This window comes from Vespa mandarinia, chromosome 2 (assembly GCF_050613455.1).
Source record: "Vespa mandarinia isolate Hongniang chromosome 2, ASM5061345v1, whole genome shotgun sequence".
NCBI classification, from domain to species: Eukaryota; Metazoa; Arthropoda; class Insecta; order Hymenoptera; family Vespidae; genus Vespa; species Vespa mandarinia.
Window position 1 is genome coordinate 10,810,446 of NC_140811.1, and position 27,233 is coordinate 10,837,678.

General features: G+C 35.2%; 1 protein-coding gene across 1 annotated transcript in view; it reads left to right on the forward strand.

Moving 5' to 3' along the window:
- Positions 1-27,033, forward strand: part of heca (hdc homolog, cell cycle regulator) — a 122,741-nt gene extending 95,708 nt beyond the window's left edge. Inside the window, exons 3-5 of the mRNA XM_035873222.2 lie at positions 20,265-20,453; positions 20,732-20,917; positions 21,208-27,033. Of these exons, the coding sequence (XP_035729115.1) occupies positions 20,265-20,453; positions 20,732-20,917; positions 21,208-21,381 (549 nt within the window). The 3' untranslated portion in view covers positions 21,382-27,033. The remainder of the gene's footprint in view (positions 1-20,264; positions 20,454-20,731; positions 20,918-21,207) is intronic.
- The last annotated feature ends 200 nt before the right edge of the window (positions 27,034-27,233 follow it).

Sequence of the window (27,233 nt, forward strand, 5' to 3'; positions counted from 1 at the left end):
GAGAGAGAACGAGAGTGAGAAATCATTAGAGATTTCTCGAGATTATTGGCCAGAGTAATTCATCGATCAGTCCGTAGAAATTGCGGATTGCTCATGATTATTACGTGTGATTTACATCGATGTTTGAGAAGATAAATCTGCTCTATCGGCCAATCGTTTGATAGTTAGGTACTGGTAGAAAGACTTCAAACACGATTCAAATGGATTCTATTAATTAATAATTATTATCGTTTGTTTTGAATATAACGTATCGCGTAATTAAATGCGTTTACGTAATTATCTTATCGCAATTAATTAAATTTTGATACTGCTTATTATTTTTATTATATTTATTTCCATGTTTTTTTTTTTTTTTTTTTTTAAGTATCATGGTGCGCAATAATTTAAGGCATTTATGAGAATAAATCCGACACAAAAAGATTTTGTAAGACATTTTAAACAAGTTGTGCAATAGGAAATAAATTATTATGATTAAAATGAAAAATACGTAAATAAATGATCATATTATTGCAGTGTTATGATATGAATTGATCTGTCTAAGGTATTGATTTGTTAATCCAGTTCGTTAATTCAACGAGCTATGTACCGTATTTAAATCGTAATTTATATGTCTCCACATGTCCGTAAATTATATATCTAAATTAAATATAGTCCCTCGTTAGATAGAGAATTCTAAGAGGGGGAAAAGATAGCCGTCGACGGTACATTTGCATTCTAATAATAGTTAGCACATTTCGGACTCTCTCGAATACGATCTGGGAAAAGGAAAAGTTTCCGTAAATTCCTCGCGAGTGTTCGCGAACTTGAGGTTTTTTTTACATTGCCGCATATCATTCAATATCTCTCGTTCGATAACCCGTTCGTTGTTCACTAAGAACATTACGACGACCGTTTCCATCGTGAACATTGCATTTTCTAGAGTAGTAGGCGAAGCAACCCGTTGTCGTTTCTCCTTTATATGTTTAATTGAACGACGATCGTGCAGCCAGTTTAGTTCTAGTCTCTCTACCAATGACGATGGATGAGTACCGGTTCTCCTAGAACGTAGGCCTTCGATTTATGATCCGGTTCGAGACTGTTCTGATAATGGAACGCCTCACGGAAATGCAATTTTAGCGTGTGTCTGTTAGTTTTCTTGTTGTTCGGTGACACATTTCAGAATCGATGAATGGATAAGAAAGAGCAAATGTTTTATCCTGCTACGAATCGATTTTTATGAATACAAAGAAAATAATATATGCGGGAAGTCGTTCAAGTATACAAATGATTAAAAGTCCATTCTCTTCGTTCTTAACGCAATGTGTTAATCAGACGCTCGCGACTTGAATAATTGTCCTCGTCGTAGGTAAAAATACGAGTGATCCGATTGTAACTGAGATGCAGTGTTAGGCGCCTAACGCACATTCTTCCTTATTGAGTCAGAGTCCAACACACAATATCTTTTCTTGTTCATTAACGATTAGTGTGTAATCAAGAAACACGTGTTAACTACTCTCATTAGCATGAAGTTCGTATGGAAGGAAGAATGTCGTTGGCAAAGGTCTCGGGATATAAGGCAACCTAAACTGAGAATTTTAAGAGAAAGAGAGAAAGCACGAGCTATCAGCGCCATTGTCGTTGTGATTATAAGCTATCGCTATCTCGCGTCTATGACGTCATTCAGGTCGAAAGCAAGACCAAGAGCGAATTGCTAGTCTACCAGCTCGTTTGTTCCTTCTTCGAGCGAAGATTCAACGATAAACGTTATTTGGGCATAATAACTAAACGGGGAAAAAATCTTGTTCTTGCGATAATTAACCCTGGCTGAATTATGGCTACGATGATGTAAAATCTCCGTCGTCTCTTTGTCCTTTCACCAAAGTTTCCAAGAAAACCAAATGTATGAGAATTACGAAATTGACTTCTTTTAACATATCTTCTCGATTCAAAATTAAAATATGATATAAGTAATTTTTAATTTTTGTTGTATTTTCTTTTCTTCTCTTTTTATTTTCTCGACAAAATACATTTAGAGAAAATAAATAAATCTATAAATAAATTTATATATACGTATATGGAGATGATAAATAAATTATATGACAACATCCAAGATAGGTCCATTACATCTTTGCTTATTAGAATGTCTGTTCGATGCCTGTTCAATTTTTTTGCCTAGTCGATGTCATCGTTACAAAGAAAGTTAGTAAGTTCTCGTAAGTTCAGTGAACGTCAGGGAGTCAAAGAAATTGGCGTACGTACGTGCCAAGAACCAAGAACCTGAGCTAGACTCCACCTTTATTTTCCCCTTCTCCTCTTCTTCATCCTGACGATTACTCAGGCTGAACGCCGATCGTTGCTCGTTGTTATGTACCGAATATCAATACTTACGTGAATTGACCTCGAGATGTACGCTGATGTTCCAAATAACTAATTAATCAATTGACGACACTATTGCTTATTAAAATCATTTCGTATGTAAAAAAAAGTATTTTGGCCATTTGTACTCTATTGTGTGAAATCGATTGTGATGATTCGTAGAAACGTATAGCTGATAGAAATCGTTGAAGAACTTGAAGCACGTTCTAGATAGATTACTAACAGCAGGCCCTGTGTCATCGAAGGGCGAGACCGATAACGACGAGGACTTTGTGTCCATTTCTGTCTGCATGGGACGACCTGTCAAACGCACTACATATACATAATTCGCAGTACGTTCTCACTCCATCTCTCTTTCTCCTTCTCCCTCTCTTTTTATATTTTACTCTTTGTGCCTGTTAATATTGCAACAGTGGTTGCATCGATCCTACGCTTAATGTCCGAGTTCTAACCAATCATGTAAATCTTCTCATTTATGCGTCTATACGATCTACGCATACGTACATACATATATACATACATTATTTCGTAGTATCTCTCTTCTCTCTTTAGATTAATTTTTCTATCAACGTTATAAATAATATACAATGAAACAAAGATCATAGTTAAGTTTGATTGCCGAAATCATTTACTTTTTGCAAAAGAATAAAAAAACTTAAACGCATCAAAATTGTACCAAATTGGAACTGTATACAATTCATGTAAAATTATATATTTACATAACATTAAATCAACCATGATCGATGGTAATGCAAACAATTTCGATAGCCCTATACCCGTTCGATAGGACGATAATAATTCCGATGCAACGAACCGTTGTGAATGTTCCTCTTCGAGGAGAATAATATTTCTATTCGCCTTGTGATAAAGCAAATTTATGATATCTTATCTTGAAGAGAGAAATATTTTCTTTTATAAACGAGAAGCACGGTGGTGATCTCTCTCTCTCTCTCTCTCTCTCTCTCTCGTTCTTTATTTTTCGTCTCGTGACGTATTTTACTTTTCAATGTATAAAGTTTCTGTTCACGAGTCATTGTTAACACATCGCATTATACAGAAATATTAAAATGTACTCTTATCAGCAAATTTTAATGAATAAAGAGTCATCGAGTACTCAAAAATATTAAAATTATAATCTTTAGCGTTAAAATTATATCCTATAAAAATAAACATAGAAAAACTAATTTTTGTGGTCTGTAATACACAAAAAGAAACAAAGCTGTTACAATTTCCTCATGGAAGGATAAATATTTCTATTATTATGCGTCATTTAGAAATAACATATAAACATTATCGCATAGAAATAATTCATAAACATTATCGCTTAGAAATAATTCATAAACATTATCTTTGACAAATTTTTAATATTAGTTTACATTATTGATAGCCAAAATATTGTACATTACTTTGGGTACATTATTTTTCCTTTTTCTTCATTTCATGCATCTGATTACGTCCTCATTAGTCCAGTTTCATTTCTAATGATATCCTCTATTAGTCTTTTAATATTTAACATTACAGACACTATATAATACTGATGTATTCGTGCTCATTGTATTATCTATTGTTTCACTGTGAATGTGATGTGAGAGCACATATATGTGCTAATGATGCAAATAATTTTCTTATAAATTGATTATTGCAAAGAAAAAAATGATCAAATTCTTGATTTCAATATCGAACGTATACCCGTCAATACATCAAGATGAACAAAGTATATATAAAGGTGTCCCGATAAAAGAAAAGCTTCTTTCTTCGTATCGACGACCAGTAATACCAGTCGTATTTCACATTCTTTTACAACGCTTTCTCCGCCCCCGTCTTGTTTGCGACGTGACACAGTACACACGGTCTCTTTCTCGAGGTCTTTCATGACGGCACGCATGGCATATGCGTATGGCGTATGTATGTATGTACGTATGTATGTGTATGTATATGTATGTATGTATGTATGTATGTATGTATGTATGTATATGTATATGTATGTATATGTACGTACGTTGTATGTGTATGTGTGTGTGTGTATGCGCGCGTGTGTGTATGTATGTATGCGCGTGTATATGTATGTATGTATGCGCGCGCATGTGTGTGTATATATGTATGTATGTATGCGTGTGTGTGTATATGTATGTATCTTTCTCTCTCTTTCTCTTCCTCTGCTATCTCTGCGTGTGTTTTCACTTTACGGTTCGTCTTTTACGCGCTTCGACGTTTCGCTCGCGATTCCTCCAAAGGAAACGTTGCTAGATACTTTCCAGACGTAAAACTCGACGTGACAGAGTGAGTGAGAGAGAGAGAGAAAGAGAGAGAGAGAGAGAGAGAGAGAGAAAGAGAGAGAGAGAGAGAGAGAGAGAGAGAGAGAGAGAGAGAGAGAGAGAGAGAGGAGTAAGAGAGTAAGAGAAACGTTGAAATTCCGGAACAATTCGTGCAAACATATGTGGAATATGATTCTCAATAGTTTTTGAAATCTCTCGTCGATATCTCGTAGCGATAGTCACGAACGACATTTTGTTCGAAATTTGTATTATTACTTTTTGAGAAAATTTGAAACAACATTGGATATAATCATTTATTTGGTATTATTACTTAAAATCTAGTCTGATAATCTAATTTAAATTCAACGTATTATGTTATTGAATCAAATAGCAATTTTTTGTCAAACATAGATCATCTTATGTTTTTGAGTACTATTCGTTAATTTTATATGGTGACTTTTCGAGCAATGATCTACTGTTTTATTGACATTATCTTAAGGGACGAAAAAAAGAAGAAAAGAAAGAATAAAAGAAAGAAAGAAAGAAAGAAAGAAAAAACGAATAAACGAAGGAAAAAAATATATGAGATAAGGGCATCGAAATACTTTGGGCGTTTTCTTTCGAGTGAAATTTTTAGGCATCGTCGTGATCTTCGTTCTTTGTCCCTCTTTTCTTCCTCTTCTTCGCAGGCATCATTTTTATTCCCTTACGGTACGATGTGTCTTGTCGTCGACGACCGCAACCCGCGAACGCAATGATGACGATGACGACGAGAGGCACATACGCGGTTCACAGCAGTTCTCTTCTATCTTTAGATCGACTTGGTGTAAAAATATTTTCAAGGATCTTTGAAGCTTCTCTCTCTCTCTCTCTCTCTCTCTCTCTCATTCTTTCTCTTTCTCTCTCTCTCATTCTCTCTCTTTCTCTCTCTCTCATTCTCTCTTTCTCTCTCTCTCTCTCTCTCTCTTTCTCTCTCTCTCTTTCTCTGTTTGTTCTTCTCCGGTAAGTTGAAGAAAATGCAAAAGGAAGAATTAGAAAATAAAATTTATTTAAGAAAAGCTATAACATACGAGATATGAGAAAAAGTAGTTAAAATGATATAACTATCAAGTGTCATAAGAATATATACATAAACAAATAGAAGAAATATGACTAAATCGAGTTGAGGGATAAAGGTTGTAAGTATAAATTGTCGAGAGACAATGGACAATAAATGAGAAAAAAAAGAAAAGAAAAGAAAAGATAGTGAGAAAAGAGAAGAATTTTTCAACGTTTTGTGAGAGGAAAGGAAAAAAATGTGAGGGTTGGTAAAGATGAAGGAGGTATGAACGACGAAGCAGCACACCGTCGTTTTGTCTCGAAACGTACGACATTGGCTTTTATGTTCCTAATAATGTGAGTGCACCGGCTGTCAGGTTTCTTCCCACTTTCTCTCTTTCTCTCTCTCCCTTGTTCTTTTCGTTACCAAGAGACATCAAGGAGATGGTCGACGTACACGACAATTTTTTTGGATTTCAACGAGAAACGAAAATGAGTCATAAACTAACGTGTCCCTTATCGTCGTCCATCCAATTTCTGTTATTTGTTCTGGATAAAAATTCTGCGTAAAAAAAAAAAATCCGGAATACTCTACTCCTTGGTACTCTCGTCGACAACTTTTCTAATCTATTATAAAAATTAACTCAAAAGCTAATTTTTATTTCTGTAATATTCGAAATATAATTCGATGTATAGTACGCAGTGTATTCTCTCTTTTTTTTTTTTTTTTTTTATTTCCTCATCCATTAAAACTTTACTTATAAAAGAATAACAATGAATGAAATTAGTCGGATAAAAATGCATGACTTCTCTCCATCACCCAGAAATCCATAATCTTACCCCAACACGGTCTGAAAGTATATGTGAATTTGAATATAATCTTTTGATGAGACCTTCTTCAAAGTTAGCGACACTTTTATGAAAGCAATGCGAAAGTCGTCGTTGGTGGTACCGCTACCGGTAGATTGGCAGATCAAGCGTTAATAATGTATGACGACGTCACCAACAAGAGTTTTCCTTGTCCTCTTCTCCTCCTTATTATCATCCTCGTTGTTTTATTTCAAGGATGACAAGAGAGGATTTTAAGGAACATAAGAGGGTAAGTTTTTTTTGGATTACGTTCCGCTCGTCGTTGACTACGCAATTCAAGTAGTTTCGTTTAAATCGTTCAAATGGAACAAATCTTTCTACATATTCTCTCTCCTTTTAAACAATTTCCGGTTTTATAAATGTTTCTCTTTTTATTTATTTAACCTTGAAATTAGTCTATATCAATTATTTTATGTATTTCTTTTTTTTATACCTCTGTTTCTTTTTCTCTTCGTCTTCTTTTTTTTTTTTTTTTTTTTTTTTTTTTTTTCCTTTAATTATTTTCAGTGAAGCTTTCCCCTTTTTCGACAAAGCGTCTTTTCTCTCTACCAAATGAATATTTAATTTCTACTTATCTACCGCACTTCGAATGATCGTAGTATAAGCGAGAATAAATAAACTCCTCTCCGGGAGGGAAGACAACGCGAGGAAGACGTATCTTAATGGTAATCCGCAGACGACATCTGCCAAGCTACCTTTCATTTTTTCTCTTTATCTTTCTTTCTATTTTTCTTTTTACATTTCATTTCTTCTCCGTTAAAAGGCTCCGTTTACCATTTTTCTGGAAATAAATTATGTATTTCTAATCGGACTTGGTTCTTTTTTTTTTTTCATCTTCATTTCAAGTGTTAGGAATCAGTCTCATTTTTCTTACTACAATTTAAATTTTATAACCTTGATGTATCTGTAGATCGTTAAAACGAGATAGTTAACGTTGAGGTAGATCATCGGGCGATTAGATTTCCACGGAGTTGCCGATGATCGTTTGATCTCGAGTAATGGATATCTCTCAGGAGAGTCGAAAGAGAGATCTCTCGAGGACGTCGCTGTTTCTATGTCCTCCTTTCTTCGTTTTCGCAAAGAATTGAATAAGAGAAAAAAAGAATTATGGACAGAGAGAGGTCTAATGATCGAGCATTGCATAAAATCACTAAAGAGCTAGAGAGATCAGAAAGCGAGCGAGTGAGAGAGAGAGAGAGAGAGAGAGAGAGAGAGAGAGAGAGAGAGAGAGAATTATACGTATGTATCTGTCACTTAACAGCGTTCGATCGGGCTGAGCAAATAATTCCGATACGTAAAGCGCGCGTCTCGCTGAAATGCACACAGTGAAACATAGACGTTTACAGACGTGCATTTAGAGAGAGAGAGAGAGAGAGAGGGGGGGGGGGAGGGTGAGGGAGAGAAGGGGGGGAAGCTCGAAGGTCTGCGGTTCACGGCGGTGCATTGCACGGTCCGCGGAGCATTGGCTGCATACGTACGTGCAGTGAATGGCATTGAGGGGTCTCTACCTATAGAGACTAGATTAGAGTGCATTAGCCTCAACGCTAAGTCTATGTAGATATCTTTTGCGCGAGTTCCCCGTACGCTTTCTATGCGAGGAAGAAAGAAAGATAGATAGACAGACAGACAGACAGATAGACAGACTGACTGTACGAGAATTTTAGAAAGAGAGAGAAAGATGTGTCTCTCCTGTTCTTATCCCTACTATTTTCTCTCTAACATCGAGTGCAACGAGAGTTAACAGCTGCTGCGATTATCGAGCAGCAATGATGATAATCGATGAAAGCGAAGGTTTAAACGCTTTGCTACAAGAAGTTTCTCTCACGATTAGTTCGCTCTTTCTCGTTTCATTGTTATAAGCAAAATGCGTATATGTGATAAAGAATGAGAGAAAGCAGTATCCAAAGTTCAAGTAGATTAAATTCATCGATTCTAACAAAGTGTTAATCAATATCAATAATCGACTCTCAACGGGATGTTAATCTCTTTACCCTTTCCTTTTAACTTGTTTATCAAATTTATTAATTAGGTTTATCGATAAATCGTTTGCATAATTATTTGCAGTAATATTATTATCAAATGATCGAATTACGTGTTCGATTACGTAATCCTGTACGTTTTGAATCGTTCATGCTTTTCGATTAAACGAACACGGTCACTTGATCACAATAAATTCGTATATATTATTTGCTTAGTATTAAATATGTTATTGAAAAAATTAGTTGAAAATTATTTCGCCTCGATATTGATTTTGATCATTAATAAGCTCTATCGAAAACCAACGTCATGATTAATGATGTCTTTCGAATAAGACTAAGATAAATTAGTTGCATCCTCAAAGCTTTTTTACTTCTTTCTCTCTCTCTCTCTCTCTCTCTCTCTATCTCTCTCTCTCTGTTTTTCTCTCTCTCTCTCTCTTTCTCTCTCTCTCTCTCTCTCTCCCCCATACTCTCACTTCTTTTCACTTCCATTCTTTCCACTTCTTTCGATTATTAATTTTAGTTTCGATTATTGCGTGACAAAGAAAGAAATGGAGGAAATAAAGAAAAGAAGAAAGAGTCATAAAATCACGACGTTTTCATCTTCATCGTCATCTAGTCGTCGTACGAGGACGGTGATATGACTAATTATTGCAGATTAACGTATCCGTCCTGTGGTTATCGCGTCGCTTCGACGAACATGTTTTTCTCTCTGGTAGTGAACAGACGCGCGCGCACGGATAAATATAGTCGCACCGTATCCGGTGTAATAAAACGCACTCGAATCCAGGTCAGCCGTTTACATATTGCCACACGTTATAGCAATTTTCCCGTATGCATAGAAACGACAGGTCGATGATGAAGACGACGATAATAATTCGAGAGACCATGACGAAGTCGATAACGACGAAAACTACGACGACGACGACGACGACAAAGACGATCAGGGCGTTGCACTTTTCCCGAGGCTGAAGAAAATCTTCTCAGACGCATTCTGGGCTCGGTATAGACGAGCCACGACCTTGTCGTCTCGTGGCTTACCGATCATCGAAGGAAGTTGCGAATAATCGTGTAGAATGACAATGACGGAAAAAGACAGTCAGTGCGTTGAACTTGCTCATCATCTTTCTCCTTGTATTCTTTGTAGTTCTTTGTTATTTTTGTTCATTAATTCTCTCTCTCTCTCTCTCTCCCTCTCTCTTCTCTCTCTCCTCCCCCCGCTCTCTCTCTCTCTCTGTTTGTATATTTTTCCGCTTTATCGAAAATTTTCATATTCTTTGTAAACGAGACAGTGTAAAGAGTTCCTCAAGAGTTTGCCAAAATATACAATGAAAGTTTGACTAAGAAAGTTGACGCTGATCTATTTGAGACGAAGTAGTCAGGATTAGATGTGTCACTAGACGAGCATGCAATAAGATAACATTTGGAGGCTGTGTTCGTCATCGCGCGTTTCTCGAATGGGTTAATCATTCTCTTGATTAGAATGATTATGTTCTATATGAACGTTAATAAAGCTTCAGTGTAAAGTTATAAATAAATTGAATTAAAGAATAAAAACAAGATAATTTAACAACAGCAAGCGAAATTTTCTTTAAAATTCTTCAAAGTTGACGATAATAATAAGAATTCTTTTGTATTTCGCTACAGCGAAAAAGTTTTTCACGTTTAATTAGAATTTTCGATATTCATGAAGTAAAGAGCGAATTAAAAAAACGTTAGTTTTCAGATAGAGAGTAATAATTGTTTGGGAGCGTGGTTCTTATGTGGAAATTGGCTCGTTAAACGTGTACACCTTTCTCGTGCCAAACAATGTTGCTAAAGACTTCGTTAATGGTTCGACAAACGAGTTTAAGGCACGATTTTTTTATCTCACTTTTTTTTTTTTTATTTTCTTGCGACGACGAGATAACGCAAAATGAGATCGAGTTGGTTTCGAGTAATTTTTCTTTTTTTTTTTCGAATCTAGGATCTCTTTTTTTTTATTTTGTCTTTAAAAAAAGATGATCGAAGATCATAAGAGTCTTACCCTATCTATCGCGACTAGCACTGGAATATCGCGGTGGAGGACTAACGTTCAGTTAAAGGATGCGAATTATATTTAATAAAATATCAACGTTAAGTGCTGGTAAAGCCTCTTAGTCGGGAAGAGCTCTTAAGCTCTTGCGCGAGAGCGAGAGAGAGCATGTTAGGAGGGTTGGAAGGAAAGAGCTGCAGGGGTGCAGTCACTTAGGATAAGTCCTCCAATTCCGGATTTCTTTTTGCATATTGGTATCGTAAGAGACGTCATTCAAAGGGATTATTTTTTACTATTAGTACCTAGACAAGCCGTTGAATAATTTTCCAAAAATGGTTTCATATAAATTGTCCTTTAGTCCTGTTGTCATTTAAAAGTAAAATTCTACAACTCTTAAAAAGAATTCTTTATGCTTTTAAGACTTAGTTGAATACATTTTCGAAGATAACGAGGCGTTATCTTGGAAGAAATAAAGAATTACGTCGGACGTCGAGGAGTTTAAGTAGGTGACATAACGCGAATTAACTTTCACCCCTTAAGCACCGGCTCCGCGAAAATCACGCTCCAACACTGATTTCGTTCGCTGACTCTCGCCGCTCGGCCCTTTAAGGGCCGTCGTTAATCACGTCCGCGCCATGCTGAAGGTTTGATGACAATCTTATCTTAAACGAGTAATTAGGAAGTCTCGTAGGGACGGTGAAAGTTCTAAATCGCGTTTCCACGCCTCCTTCGCATTATCGGCCGGCAAAAGGTGGGGAAAAGGGTGAGGCAGAGGGATGTTTCGGGTGGCCCGATGCGATATTTCGACCTCGTTATTTATAATTTTCCTTCCAATTTCGTGGGCCGCGTGTCGCACGAAATCACTCTGTAATTAGCCGTGTTCCGAGTAAAACGGGGATGGTTGAGCGTGTGCGTGTATCTATGTGCATTAGAATTTACGGAAACGCATACGTATGACGATCATCATTACCAAAGCTCGTTTACGCTTTAAACGATCTTTGCCTTTGAAGAAAAATCCAAATCCGGCATTAAATACTTTTCTGAGTAAATAAATTTTCACGTAATCCAAAGTAAAGCTCAGCTTTCTTGCTGGTGGATAATGGTTAATTACGGTCGCCAGATTTTTTTTTCACGAGATCTCAATTAACACAGAACTCGCTGTAAATGAAAGGCGCGCGTAATAATAAAAACGAATGGATCATTAAGTTTTATCAAATTTCTTTTCTTATGAACTATTAATTAACGTAACGATCGGCAATTAACTATAATTCTTTTTGTTATATTTACTTAACAAAAACATTGAATATAACTATTCTATGGATAAACGAACATTGTCATGAGACGGTAAGTTATTGTTTGCGGAATCAGACATTCGTATATTAGCAGATACTCGAGAAATAACTTTCCTTGAAATTCAGTGCTTCTCTGAGCGAAACAATGCGAGAAATGGAGAAGATAAGGGTGAGGGTAAAACCACTTTTGGAATGATTAACCTCGAATCCGAGTAGTAGTAGTAATGACGGTGGTTATGGTGGTGGTGATGGTGATACCAGTAGTAGTAGTAGTAGTAGTAGCCGTCTGACGATTAGAGCGATTGCTCGAAGTTTCTTGAGCCGACGGCACAATTTCCTCGAAAGGCCTTTCTCTCTCTCTCTCTCTTTCTCTTGGTCTACTACAAATGTGTCCGCTCTTGTTTCGTTGTTGTCTTGAAAGACTTTTACCTCTCTCAACTGTGCCTCTTCCACTTTGTCTACGTACTAATTCTATTCGTTTTCTATCATCCTCCTTCTCCTTCGTATAGTTGAAACGTTCAAGTCTCAAGGAAAAATATCTCGGGAATGAAGATATCGAAGGGATTTCCGGTCGAACGATTTTTACGGGACGATGAGAGGATAACCGTTTAAAAGGAGGCTAGACAACAACGTTCGACGATGAAAGAAGAAAGAGAAGGAAAATATCGTCATGCCTTTCCTCATTCTTTTGTTTTCTTCTTTCTTCTCTTACCCTTTGTCTCGAGAAGAGGGACGAACGCATTGAGAATTTCCCAATGAGTCTTTTTCCTATGTTTTCTTGTTTTATATATATATAAATATATATATATATATATATATATATATATATATATATATATATTAAGAGAAATAGAACATTTCTCATGAAATTTTTGCAAGCCTATCACGTTCTCGGTTGGTGATTTCGAGCAAGTAGTTTTAAAGAACATTTCATTCTCCAGACGGGTTACACGAACGAACATGAAATGATTTGAAGATAGCCTGATGATATTGAGGTTCTGTTTGGAGGTAAGAACAAATCGCCGGCATTAAGAAACGCCTCATACATCGTAGAAGCTAAGGAGAAAAGGATGGGAAGGATGGTGGAAGGAGAAAGGGAAGGGACTAGGAAGATGGAAATAAAAAAGAAAGAAAGAAAGAAAGAAAGAAAGAAAGAAAGAAAGAAAGAAGGAAAGGAAAAAAAACAAAAGAAGAGAAAAAGGTTCGCTCCGTGGGTGTAGTATGTACATACATTCGAGTGGGATGAGTATAGTGCTATGGCATGTGATATATAGTCGTGTCTGGTAGCGTTGAACGTTGTTGCAATCTCCCTTAGTGGAAGGGACATAGATTTTTATGGATAGTCACGGTTAGGGTGCCTCGCCTCGGGCGAAAATCTGTCGTATGAATTTACGTTGATCGGTGTTTTAGCGTCGGAAAGCTCGGCAGGAGGGAAAAAGAGGGAGGATAAGAGTCGTCTGCTATCTTTGCCGTAGAAAAGCAAGTTTCTCTTGTTTCCTCTCCATGCGTCTATTTTCGTTCTCTCACCGTTGTAAAATAAATCCTCTGCCATATCTCGTATATTTCTCCTTGAAAAGCAACTCGTGCCTTTTCATCCGATTACTTTTCGTAATCAAAAAGAGAGAGGGAAAGGGAGAGGATAGTACCGTAATCATATTTTTATCCTTACAAAAGCATCAAATTCATTTTCCCAATCGACGTAGAGATTAAGATCTTATTGAAATTTGACAAAAGACAAAATAACGTGGGTCTTGTGCCTGCTCTCTCCCTGCCACCCCTCTTTTTTTCTCTTTTCATCTCTATTTGATTTCAAGCAAAATTTCGATCCGACCTCTGTCGATTTGGAGACGATAGCACTATCGAAGTCATCCTGCGTGAAAAAGCTATCTCTTTGTGAGAAAGATCCAATCGGTTTATTATCTCGGCCCTTTCAATTCCGCCTATGATCCAAGAGAGGGAGATGCTTTTAGTGCTAGGAATAGTAGTCGCTATCTTTTACTGAAAATCGTATCAAAGTTGTGGACTCTTCCTATCAGGATCGGCTTAATTTTATAAAAAATAAATTGTTTATTTCTATGATGATTAAAATCTAGGATTGTAAGAACTCTCTGAGCCTTTCGAAGGAAAATTTTTATACGATTGAATCGATCCAATGATTCGTGATAAGGATAAGATAGTAGGTAGACGTATTTACATACGTATGTATTATATATTCGTGAAAAGAACAAAGATTTCTTTTACATAATTGATATCAATGTATGTGTAAGAAATGAAAAAGAATCAGAACAACGGAGAAAATATAGGCAGACAACAAAGGAGAGAGAGAGAGTTATATAAAACAAACGAATGTTATCTGTGCATTATTCTCGATCATTGTTATCGTTGTATTACTTGTTAATACTGAACCGAATTAATTTTCGTAACTTAAAATAAAAATTCATATGCTTTTTCTTATTATGATTGATACTGGTTGATGATTTTTCTTTCAAATCTTTCGTAAAGAAAACTCACGCCATAAGTTTTACAATTAGAGTTGATTTGGCGAAAGAACAGGACCGAGACTTTCTTTATATTTTCTTTTTCTTTGTACCAATCGCAATTACGTGTAATCGCCTTTCCACGCGGAAATCGAGAGTAAGCCGCTTAGTCGGGGCAAAACGGAAGGAGATTACGAGGAAAAAATCTTGTAAAGCTCTGGGAAAATCACTTCGAGACACCGTATTACTACTATTTTCTTTTCTTTTTCTTTTTTGTATTCTTTTCCTATTTCTTAGTAAAATTCATGTTTGTTTATTTTACGTGAATTTTGTCAAAATTGTAACTATAAATTATACGGATGGAACAATATAATTTGTTTTATTCGTATGAATATATTTAAGCGAAATAACATAGAAAAATAATATCGATCTAATGATTTTATTTCGACCATTTAGAAAATATTCTGTAAAGAAGAAAGCGAAAGGAAGAAAAAAAAGTGAGAGAAGAAAGTCAGAGAGTAGTAGATGTTCGTAGTAAGAATAAGAAAGAGAAAACGAGAGGGAAATAGAATCAATCGATTATTTTCATGCGAGAAGGAGCACAGTGAAGAGGGTTTCTTTGTTCGATTTGACTTGCCCTGGTACAAGGCTACGACGACAGTAGGTCACTTGCATTGCGGATTCCCTTGGGGGAAGGAAAAGGGTGAGGGAAGGACTATATAGAGCTAAGAGCAGGGAAAGTTTCCACGAAAAGTTTCCTCTCGTCTTATCAAGTCTCCCTGGCTCCTTTCCAGCCGACGGAGCACGTGCTATCCTTCCCCCTTCTCATCCTCTCTTCCGTTCTCTCTTCCTTTCTTTTTTTCTCCTTTTCTCTCTCTCTCTCTCTCTTTCTAGTCCTTAGGATTCTTTGTCCTCGAACTCGTAAATCCGCTAAGAAGAACAAGGATCCCTGCAAGTTCCCTTGTTCTTCCATTCTCTCTTTCTCTCTCTCTCTCTCTCTCTCTCTCTCTCTCTCTCTCTCTCTCTCTCTCTCTCTCTCTCTCTCTCTCTCTCTCTCTCTCTCTCTCTCTCTCTCTCTCTCTCTCTCTCTCTCTCTCTCTCTCTCTCTCTCTCTCTCTCTCTCTCTCTCTCTCTCTCTCTCTCTCTCTCTCTCTCTCTCTCTCTCTCTCTCTCTCTCTCTCTCTCTCTCTCTCTCTCTCTCTCTCTCTCTCTCTCTCTCTCTCTCTCTCTCTCTCTCTCTCTCTCTCTCTCTCTCTCTCTCTCTCTCTCTCTCTCTCTCTCTCTCTCTCTCTCTCTCTCTCTCTCTCTCTCTCTCTCTCTCTCTCTCTCTCTCTCTCTCTCTCCTCTCTCTCTTACTCACTCACTCACTCACTCACTCACTCACTCATTCTTGCTTTTGTTCTTAACTCATATATTTTTCTTTTTCAAAACCTTATATATATATGTATATATTATATATAATATTATATAATAATAATAATAACAATTGTTTATACAGGCGACTATGAATGGTAAATTATAAGGAAAGTTTTCTTTTTACATTATTTTTTACATTATCCCCCCTTCAGTATTTTATCTTACAAGAAAAAATATAATTTTGTGCGTTTATATAAAATAGAAGTTGGTTTTGAAAACTTTTGTAACAAATTATTGAATACATATCTCCGTGCACATATTATAAATTATTTAATGTTAGTTAGTTTAAAACAAAAGTTAGTTTAAAAATTCAAAAATTATTTATAGAAAATTTTTAATAATTATTAATAATATAGTTAAAAAGTAGAATTTGTAATTTTTAAAATAAATATTTTTAAAGTTTTTATTTCTTATATAAATAAAGATTATTTATATGACCTGCTGACCTATATAATATTTTGTAAGTGTATTGATAGAGTAACCTACATAAATTTCTAGAATCTATGTAAGTTTATCAGCTGAGTGACGTAAATTACTACTGCTACTATTATGTAGTTGATAGAACATGAAATGCTTCAAAAACATGATGAAACAGAAAACATGACAACAATTTCGATTGATTCAAAGTTTATTCGAAGCTTAAAGTTGTTGATATAGGTTACGAAATCTTGACAAATCGTTAATTTTTTGTCAGTTTTGTTGTTAGAGTGACAATGGACTCACGCTATAAAATCCGTGGTACTTTGTTTCGCACGTATTGTGGCTTCGAACATAATTCCAACCTTACAACGCATAAAAGTCATTTTTGTAACTTTCGTTGCAAAAGTTTAACAACGCTACATATTTATTTCTCGTTTAGTAACAAGATTTTATTTAAGGTATTTTATGTTTTAATATATTTTATTTGATACTGATTAGACTTCTTATACATTTGAATTATTCATTATAATTCGAAATCGAACTTGAATCCGAGCATTTACGTGATATACACTCACTACTTGCTTTCCGTTTTTTATAATTTTTTTTATGTATACATTTTATTGTTAAAGTGAAACATCTTAAAGTTAAAAATAAAAAAGCCGCGAATTTATATATACACACACATATATATTATATTACATGATGTTAAACTTTAAATACGATTTTATTATTAAATAATAAATAATACGAATAAGTAGTGAATTAATTTTTTTTATATTATTTCTTTTCTCTCATTCTCAGTATATCTATTATATATTGTAATGTTTTATATCAATGATACTACTTAAAAATAAATACTACTTGAAATACAATGATACTACTTGAAATAAAGTAATCAAAAAACTTGTAAGATATTGGATGCTTATCAAGTTTTTAAAATTTATCGAAACTTTTGAGACTTTGAAACGTATGGAGTTGATGATGAAGAATTTCAAAAATATTGGATTGGAATCAAATTCAAAGTTATGATACAAATTCGAAGGGATTCTACGTTTTCATCGCGAGTTCATTGTTGATAGAACAACGAAAGTAACAAAAGAATCAAGACTTATCAAGACTTTCATAACTTGGCATATTTCTAATCAGATTCGAAGTGATTTGAATTTGTCATCTAAATAAAAAAACAGATTTGAAACAATTCAAAGTATCTTAAATCTCATCTCTAGATATACAACTAAGATCTCTATATACTAATAATAAATGGAAATATATCAAAGGCAATATCCTTGGGATCAAAAGTCATGGAGACAAAACTTGAAACAAAAATCGTTTTAAAGGAAAAAGGAAAAAGATATTCTCTTTTTATCTTTTTATTTTGATACAGTCGACATTTGATTTCATATATGAATATCTCGTAAGTACAATATATTATCTACTGTTGAATGCATTTTTATTCGTTTCTATTCGATTATATTTGATTTCTAAATTTATATTACTCTTTTGTTATTATTTTAATTGTAATAACGATTTTTTTTTATAAAGAACAGGCAATATTTTATTTTTCTTTTTTCTACAGAGAATGTCATCATCTCCCCTTTTCATACCTTGGAGCAGATGCGGAAACTAGCCGGATCCAATCGTAACAAATTTTACGCTTTTTCTATATACTATTCTTTAACGTCCGGGAGCCAATGGTCGTTTGGCAACAGCGTTAAGACTTCAGATAAGAGCGTTTTTAAGAGTACCCTGGAAATCCCAATGGGGCCCTTTTTCACCACGCTTCCATCACCCTTTTTTAAACCCTCTTCTTTACAGGTCATTTTATACTACCGGGTATATAAACTAAGCGGTCTTGTTTCTTTTTTTTTTTTACCCTTCTTTGGAACATCTTTTGCGGCAATCCATACTGTCCTATATGTAAGAAACTATCATAGATGTAAGAAATTAAATTATAATATTAAATACTGTACATTTTTTTGGTCAATAAAGAGAATTTTTCTCATAATTATCAACGAGAATTCAACTAATACAAATGGTAATAGAGGTTTGGGTAGTGAGGAAATGGCGAGGACGTTTTGAATGTTGTATTTACTTTCGAGTATATTTCAGCCCTCTATACTTTAGCCCTCGATATTTCCCTTCTTTATTATTTTGCGCCGTCGAGCATACCGTCGAAGGGTGATTTTTATATTTATTATATTTGTATCGCTCGCGTATTATTGAATTCCAATAATCCGCAACGCCGGCGCAAAAGCCCGCTAAGAATGTATCTATGTATTGATGTGCGACGTTTGTACTACTCACGTATCCTTTTTTCCATATAACTTTTCCATTTTCGATAAGCCCAGTACGATGAGCGCTTCTTCTTTCTTCCATCTCCCTTTACTATCTAATCTTTGCGAACATTGATCCCCGTCTATGTCGTATACGTTTTTGATCTTTCAAAGATACGATTTATTTCCATTTATTTACCATTGACCCATCATTCTGAACGAAAAATAATGTGAAGTTCGATTATCTGGCCGTCTTCAATTTCCTTATCCAATATTAATTAAATAATATCCTTATTGAATTTTATTTTTATTCTTCCGAGGGCAGTATGACTACAACAAAAAAAAAAAAAAAAAAAAAAAAAGAAATTACACTAATGTCATTATTTGCGTCGTATGAAAAAATTTATTAAATGAACGATCGCATCGATGATATTTTCAGAATCGTATTAAATAAATGAAATATGATAATTTAATTTTCTTCGATACATTACGAAGTAGATATAAATAAGAAGTGAACGGCAATTTTTGTCAGGCGGATCGAGACGAATGTATGTAAGTGATGACATAGGTAGTCCTTTCTCTAAACTATCGACCTGGTCCAAGGAATTATCGGGCTTGCCAACGAAAGTCCTCGAGTATGTTCCCAGACGAACTCTCTCTCTCTCCCTCCCTCCCTCGCTCCCTCCCTCTCCTTCCTATACTTTTCTTTTTTTTTCTTTTCCCCTATCCTCTCCACTCTCTTTCTACATGCTCATCGGCGTCCCTCTTCGAACGGGTATTCTTGCCAATCGACGAGCCCTCCTCTCAGTTTCTCTCCAAACAGTAGAAACATAGCACTGTGGATATATCCCGATGATATCTCTTTGTGAATAAATAAAAAAAAGAAAGAGCGAGAGAGAGAGAGAGAGAGAGAGAGAGAGAGAGAGAGAGAAAAAAGAAAAAGAGAAGAAACGGTCACGTGTGTATTCACTCCAAAAATATTCTCCCTCAGTCTGCTTTCCCTTTTCGTCAATTTTTCATACACTTTCACATTATCCACGAAGACGACAAGGTCTACGAGGTAGAAAGACGGACGTCTAGTCCGTTGTGAATTTAAAAGTGGAAGAAAAGGAAAATTTCAAATTTATTGAGCGGTTTCTCATCGATCGCAAGAACTTCTATTTTCAACGGATCATAAAATACGGAGAAAGAGAAAAGAGAAAAACAGAGATAGATATGACTTCCCTTAACTATTTTTCGAGGTCACGTTCACGGGCACGAGTTCACAGCTCTATCGATCGTGCCGAGTAAAATATATAGACACCGTACGCACTCTGGATGGGAACTTTGAAAAGAGACTTTCTTTCTCTTTCCCCTTTCTTCAATCTCTTTCACGCTATTCGTATTTCATGAATTTCGTGTTATAAAATCTCGTAATATCTTCCTAAATTTCAATTTATTTTATGAAAAGGATCTTTTTATATATATATTTATATAGATAAAAAAAAAAAATAAGAGAGAAAGAGGAAGAAAGAAATCTTCGGTTATTTCATAAATTTCGTTTACTCTCTCTTGTACATTCTTTCTCTCTTCATTTGTTGTTTATCACGGTCGGAAGAACTCCTTCGTTATGGCACATGCCCTTTTGAATTTATTTAACGAATAGCAAGTCACTTTTTTTTTTTTTTAAAGAATTACTTACACTTTTACACGAAGAAGAGAAATCTTTGAAAAAGTTGTGAATTCATTTTCTTTTTATGAATGTTTAATTATACGTATTGTTAACACGAGAAGTTTTATAATATTTCAAAAAATAATTGTTCGAAATAATGGTGTAAAATGTTCGTTCGTTCAACCATATAAAGTATTAACGATGATAATACTCGATGTTTTCAGATGGAGGATGAGGGTAATCACGGCAACGACGATACCAGATGCTTCATTTTATCGACTTTGGCAGCATTGCAGTGGTCCAGAGTCTCTTGCGTTCTTTGTCGTGCCGCCATGCTTGTCTTTGATCGGTATCCTTTGGTAGACGGCACTTTCTTTCTATCGCCACGACAACATTCTCCGGCTTGTGCTGAGGTAAAGTTAATAATAATTCTTATTATCAGAGAATCCATTAGGATACTTCTTGAAACGATTATATTGAATTATCAAAAAAATAATATCCGATTTTTCCAGTAAATAGTTTTTTTGTATTTTTTATGGTCTTTCATATCATTGTGTCTCTAACACATCAAACAGATTTATGCAATGACTGTTAAATGAATATTTAATCCAACTATAAAAAAAAGATAGAGGGAGGTTCAAGAATTCAAAGAATGAACTATGTTAGAAAAGATTCTTTGCATTCGTTGCAGGTAAAAGTCGAAGGTCGTACGCAATTCCTATCGGCCGTCTGCATGAGTTGCCTTGAAGGTAGCGGCAATGCTCCCGTGCGTTGTCGTTGCTGCACTCAACCATGGGATGGTTCCAGTTTGGTCCTTGGCACCATGTACAGCTATGACATATTTGCTGCTATGCCCTGTTGTACGGAACGTCTCAAGGTACGTATTCATTGATTTCTAAATCGAAAAGATTTCAACAGTAAATAATACGTTTTATTCCAATTAGGTATTCGTAAATGTTTAATAATTTCATTATTAACATTAGAACTAATAAAAAACCGGCAAAATAATGGGATTACAAATTTCTCTTTTTACAATTATTAAAAATATAATTATTAAATTATATCAGCCAAATTGTGACAGATGTGATAAATATAGTTCTGATGTTAAAAAATGAAAGAAACGATAGAAAAATCGTTACGATAGTCGTCTCCGTCTCTCTGTTATAGTGCAACAGCTGCCAGAAGCCACTGATCTACCCCCATCAACGACTAAACTTTTACTCGGACTACAGCCGCGTGTTCGCCTGCCCGCACTGTAGAACCGTCGACGCCCACTTCGTGAAGCCTCTATCGGTCTGCTTTACCCGCGAGCAATTTCAACTCTATAGTCAGTGGCCGTAACCATTAGGGAAGTTAGCAAACCGGCGTCTAAGCAGTACGCCGTCCGACCCGAGCCCTCTCTTTTTCGACCCGTTGATTTCCTTGCTTCGGGCGACCTTGCTCTAGATATTATCTGCGAGATTATGACGTTATTCTTATCTCATTACGGCATTATTCTTTCTCTCTCTCTGTCTTCGAGACAACGTCCACAAAATAATTTACAGAACGCATCCGATTTCTCTCTTCCCGATCACAAGTCGATTTTATTCGTAACGAATCCTTCAAATTCTCTTACCCCTTGGAAATTATTCTTTTAGCAGATGATTTTGATCAATCGCTTTCACAATCATGATTGCGATCGCGTCGTTGCGATTGATCGAGATATCAAATTTTTTATTTTCTAACGCGAAAAGGGGTAGGTTTCTATCGGTACGTTCTTTTCAACATATTAGATCAAGAGCAAAGAATCGTCTGTTTTTTGGAAGAGGTATATACCAATTAAAGAGACATTCGATGCTTTTCTCTTGATTGGTAAATATAAATATACATATATAGGTAATAAGATAATAAGTGATAATAGATCGTGGCCGATGTATCGAGCGAGTGCATCTCATGACACCGATCACATATTTTTGTTTTAGTTTTTCTTTCTTTTTTTCCCCCGTTCATAAAGCTTGAATCTCATAGAATGAAGGATTAATTATGTTTAATCGCGCGGTTAAAAGAAGAGTTTTATTTATCAGTATTATTAGAATGATGGAGGAAAAGCGAGAGATGGTGGAATTATTGAGAATCATCGTCTCGATACGTGCCAACGTCTCAAACTTAAGTTTAGAGTAGCTTTGTTCACTTGGTAATTCACCGGTGTAATCGGAAAAATCTCTTAAAATCGTTTATTAGTCAAATCGTATTTCGCTGTTTCTTAAGTTAAATCTTTTTAGTGAAATAAGTTTCGTAGAGAATTACTCGTGTAACATTGTCTTTTTCACACAACTATCTTACGGACTACTAGTTTAAGGAAAGCGTTAAATTTAGTTTAGAAAAATCTACGTAAGATAAAGTGGGATTGGAAGGAAAGACAAAAAATGGGCTTTTAAACGCGCAAATTCGGTATTCAACAAAAACGAGAAAGAAAGATATAAAATTGATGAAGAATATCTCTGTTGATATTCTTTGAGGATATCCTGTGATCGGTGTTATGTTCTTTTCTTTGCTTCAAAATGAGGGAGAGAGAGAGAGAGAGAGAGAGAGAGAGAGAGAGAGAGAGAGAGAGAGAGAGAGAGAGAGAATCTATCGATTCCCATTGACATCGATCATCTTAGTCAAATTTTCTGCTTCGAAAGTAATCATAGGAACGAAAAAGAAAAGGTTATTCGACGACGTTAGGTGGAAAAAATATAATGGGTTCAACATAAAAAGAAAAATGAAAAAAATCTAAAGGATGATGAAGGAAGAAAATAGAACAGAATAAAAGGGGTAAACAAAAAGGCTAAGGATTTTACTAAAAGGTCAAAAAAAAATAAAAACTATTGTTTGTTACTTAGAGATAATCGAGAACGTTGTTTTTTTTTACATTTTATTAGTTTATATGTTTAAGGCGGCCATGTTGATTTTGTTTTAGGATCTACGACTCACGCGATGGGTTTATTAAATTTCGATTGGTCGAGTGTTCCTGCGCGGACTTTTCCTTCTCTCTCTCTCTCTCTCTCGCAAACTTTCGTATGAATTAGAAAAAAGATACGAGATAAAAGGATAAAATGACGGATAGATAATATTTGCGCGAGAGAGAGAGAGAGGGGGCGGGTTGGGGGAGGGAGAGACAGAGAGAGAGGGTGAGGGTGAGGGAAATTGATTAGAAATAAATTTTACCCTTTCGGTCGACAGCAATAAATTTTGAACTAAACTCTATCTAAAAAATTTAATTCTCTATCTTTTTTAATTTCGATCACGCGATGTATTATCTCTCATTATTTATTCGTACGAAATTCTGCGAGAAAAGCATAAGAGAGAACTGCTACGAAGAGTCCACGCGCGCTCGAAGTATAGTCAGTGTATAGATATATACGTTTTAAGAAAATGTGTGTGCGAGAAAAAGAGAGAAAGAGAGAGTGAGTCTGGGAATGCGTGTAGATTTTAAGGTTTGATTGGATTGACATTACGAAGGAGAACCAAATTATAAGAAAGATAGAAGAGAAGCTTAAGATGACGAGTAAAGGATTGATAATGTAGAAAAGGAAGGATAAGAGAAAATGAGAGAAAGAGAGAAAAATACGAAAATAGGAAAAAAAAAGAGATAGGAGCTAAACTTCTTTCTGGCGATGCTGGTCGTTGCTGTCCATCAATAGCGGCCGTCCCACAAACACAGACCGCCCACCATTTTTCCCAAGATAGTATAGTCGATCGTATATAATGTATCTTCTTTACGTTATTCGATTTTTAAAGTATACTTAATCAATGAATAATTAAACGCCGGGAAGAATTCTATATTTAGGAAAGATATAATAATAGTGTAGAGAGAGGGGGAGAGAAAGAGAGAGAGAGAGGAGATCCTCTTTGATTTCGATTGAAGAGGAAGGAGATGCAAGATGCAGGAGGATTCTTCTCTTCGTTTTGCAACCACAACACCTCGCCTCGGTCCTTTCTGTTTTCTTCTTAATTTTCGTTTAATTGATTGAACGAATCATAAATGATGGTCGAGGTGTGACGGTGCTGATGGTTTGCCTTTCTTCGTTAGAAAGACGTAAGATGTCTGAAAACGAATGCGTTCGAGCATCAAAGGGTTAACGCATTATAAAGAGGTTGCATTTATCATTTTCTTTCTGCCGTAACTCCTTCGTAGACGAAAACGTAGAAAGGATACAGTCACTTCTTTTTATTCGCTTTTTTGCGAGAGAGAGAGAGAGAGAGAGAGAGAGAGAGAGAGAGAGAGAGAGAGAGAGAGAGGGAGAGAGAGAGAGAAAGAGGGAGAAAGAGAGACCATTTCTCTCGTCAAAAAGCTAAATTTTCTCAGAGTGCCAAAACAAGAATTCCCGCTTTTTTTTATCCTTTATACAAGTTTTTTTTCCCATGCTCTCATTTTTTTTCCTCTCCTATAATCCGCTCCTCCCGATTCATATTCTATTTTCTATCTAAACCTGTGCAGTAGTTCTTTCCCTTTTCTTTTTTTTTTTTTTCTTTTTTTTCCTATTGAAGTGGATAAATAAAAAAAGATGAAAAAAGAAAGGAAGATGAAAAACGAAAAGTCGTCAGCGAGTCGACAAAACTAGTATATTGCAGCTTATCCTTTTTGGGGGCGCTTTTTTTTAGAAAAAAAAGAAAAAAATAAAAAAAAAATGTAAAGAAAATCGCGCCTCGCACTCCCTACCGTTTTCAATTTTTCGACCGACGAGATGATCCATTTCGTTGGCTGCCGCGAAGGCCGGTGCTGGCCTGCACGCGATAATTATCGACTATTTGCAGTTCCTATTGTCACGTCTCTTTTTAAACAAATATGAGAGATAGAAATAGAGATAAATAGAGAGAGATTGAGATAAATAGAGAGAAAGAAAGAGAGGGAGAGAGAGAGAGAGAGAAAAGAAGAGAAGAGAAGAGAAAAATAAGGGAAAGGAAGAGTAAAAAATAGATAGAGAATAATAAAAAGAGACGGACGATCGCTCTTCGTTCGAACGAGTTGTTTTCTTCATTTCGTTTAGTTCCTCGCAAAAATTTCAAGAAAATTTTACGGGAAGGTAGTAATGTAAGCTTGTGAGAATTAAATTGAGAAAGGAAGAGAGAGAAAGAGAGGGAGAGAAAGGAAGAGGAGAGAGAAACTAGGTGAAGATCTAAACTTACGTTTAATTCCCCTTTCAGGATATGTACACTTACTATCACGGTTTTTTTTAGCACCTTTGCTACTTCGCCGTTGATGCAGGCGTTTGCTTTTTTTTTTTATTTTTTTATCTTTGGGCTATTTTCAAAACTTCATTAGATAATTTTTAAAAGAAACTGAAGAAAAGAGAGAGAAGGATCGGAAGAGACAAGATGAATAATAAAAGTCGGGGGAAAAAATGCGAGAGAAAATAAATTTTTGTAACACTCGTTTTGTGAGTCGCCGGTATCGACGTCAATTAACCGAGCGAGCGTTTCATATTTCGATGGTTTTATTCGTATATATATATATATATAAAAACATATATTATATGCATATATATATATAGTAAGAAACAAAGATAAAAACGGAGAGATAGACTCGTGGGTTTTTTGGTAGGTTCGCACTATTTTTGAATTCGCGTCGGTGTGACCTAATTATCGATATCCAGCAATCGCAAATTTTATATTAATATTACCGAATATTCTCTATACACTCGGGTACACTCATATATATGCATACACACATGCGGAAATATATTATCTCAGGAGTATGTTTGACTTATTTGGTAAGGGTGAAGAGTTGTGTCTTCAGGACGATGGATTATATAGAACAGGTTAAATGAGTGGTTGAATTATGAAAAGAGTTTAGAAGATAGTCATTATGAAAGCGAGGAAGAAAAACAATGCTAAAGTATGGAAATGAAGGTTTGTATCATCGATAATTGTGAGTGGAATTTATTAAAATATATTGGATATTAATATATAGGATATAATAATGTATGTAAGGCATTATCGGTGTATATTTTCGTTTTGGATTTTCTATTTTTTTTTCTTCCTTCCTTTTTTTTTTTTTTTTTTATTTTCTCTTCATCTTAATTATACCCAACGTCCAAAGATTTATTCGCATGCTCAATCGATCGATCGAACAGGAGGATAGAAAAGGGCAGGAAGTGTAGTTAAGAGGATAAAAATAGAATACAATCTTGTAGATGAATCGAGCAACGATCGACATTCTGGCGATTAGGAATTTTTATTTATCGTATAAAAGAAAACAATCGCAATAATGCGTAATCAATGTTTTTTTTTTTATTTTATTTAATTTTACTTAAATGAATTATTTTTTTGGGCCGCTTCATCATTAATACACCGCCAAAGTCCCAATCCAGATCCCTGATCGTCATTATAGGCGACATACAAAAATGGTCTATGCATACATATATTCGTATGAAAGCGATGTCGTGCATGCGTATATGCATATGTATGTCCATATGTATGTGTAATAATAGTAACAATAGAGGTAGATAACGATTTTAAAGAGTCGTAAATTTTTGTCTCTGTTTAGGACATTAAGGTTTCAGCTGTGCTAGACAACTATAGGTAGATATATATATGATACACGAATTAAAAATACAATACATATATACGTATTACTCACATCTAATGTGTACTTTCAGCGTGCGACGAATGCGATAAATAAATAAAAACACACGTAGGAAGTCAAGGATGTATCTCGCGCGACAAGTTAGCAGTTTTTCACTAATTTTTATTTCCTGTTCTTTGACGGAATGCTTTAAGAATATAATTGAAAATATACGTACGATATTTCAAGAGATAATAAATTCAGCGATTTTTACGCGCGATACAAATTTGCAGAAACACGGATAAATAAATACCATGAACACTCGTATAGGAGTTATTGGTTTTCTTTTGCTTTTCTTTTTTTTTTTTATCAGATAGTCGCAATTTTCGTGGGTCAAAAAGTTCGAGCTTTTCTTTTGTTTTACGTTCGCAAAGTTTCGCATATCTCTACAAATATAAACATACAAACACAAGATATATAGAAAATATATATATATATATATATATATATATATGTATATATATATAACTTTATTGTTAGTCCATTCGTTTTCTTCTTTTTAATAAGTTCTCCTTTGGGTAATACCGAGTCCGAGCGTTAATTAAAATAGAAGATATGAATGAATGAGCGTACCGAAAATATAAGAAATGTATCACAATGTCGT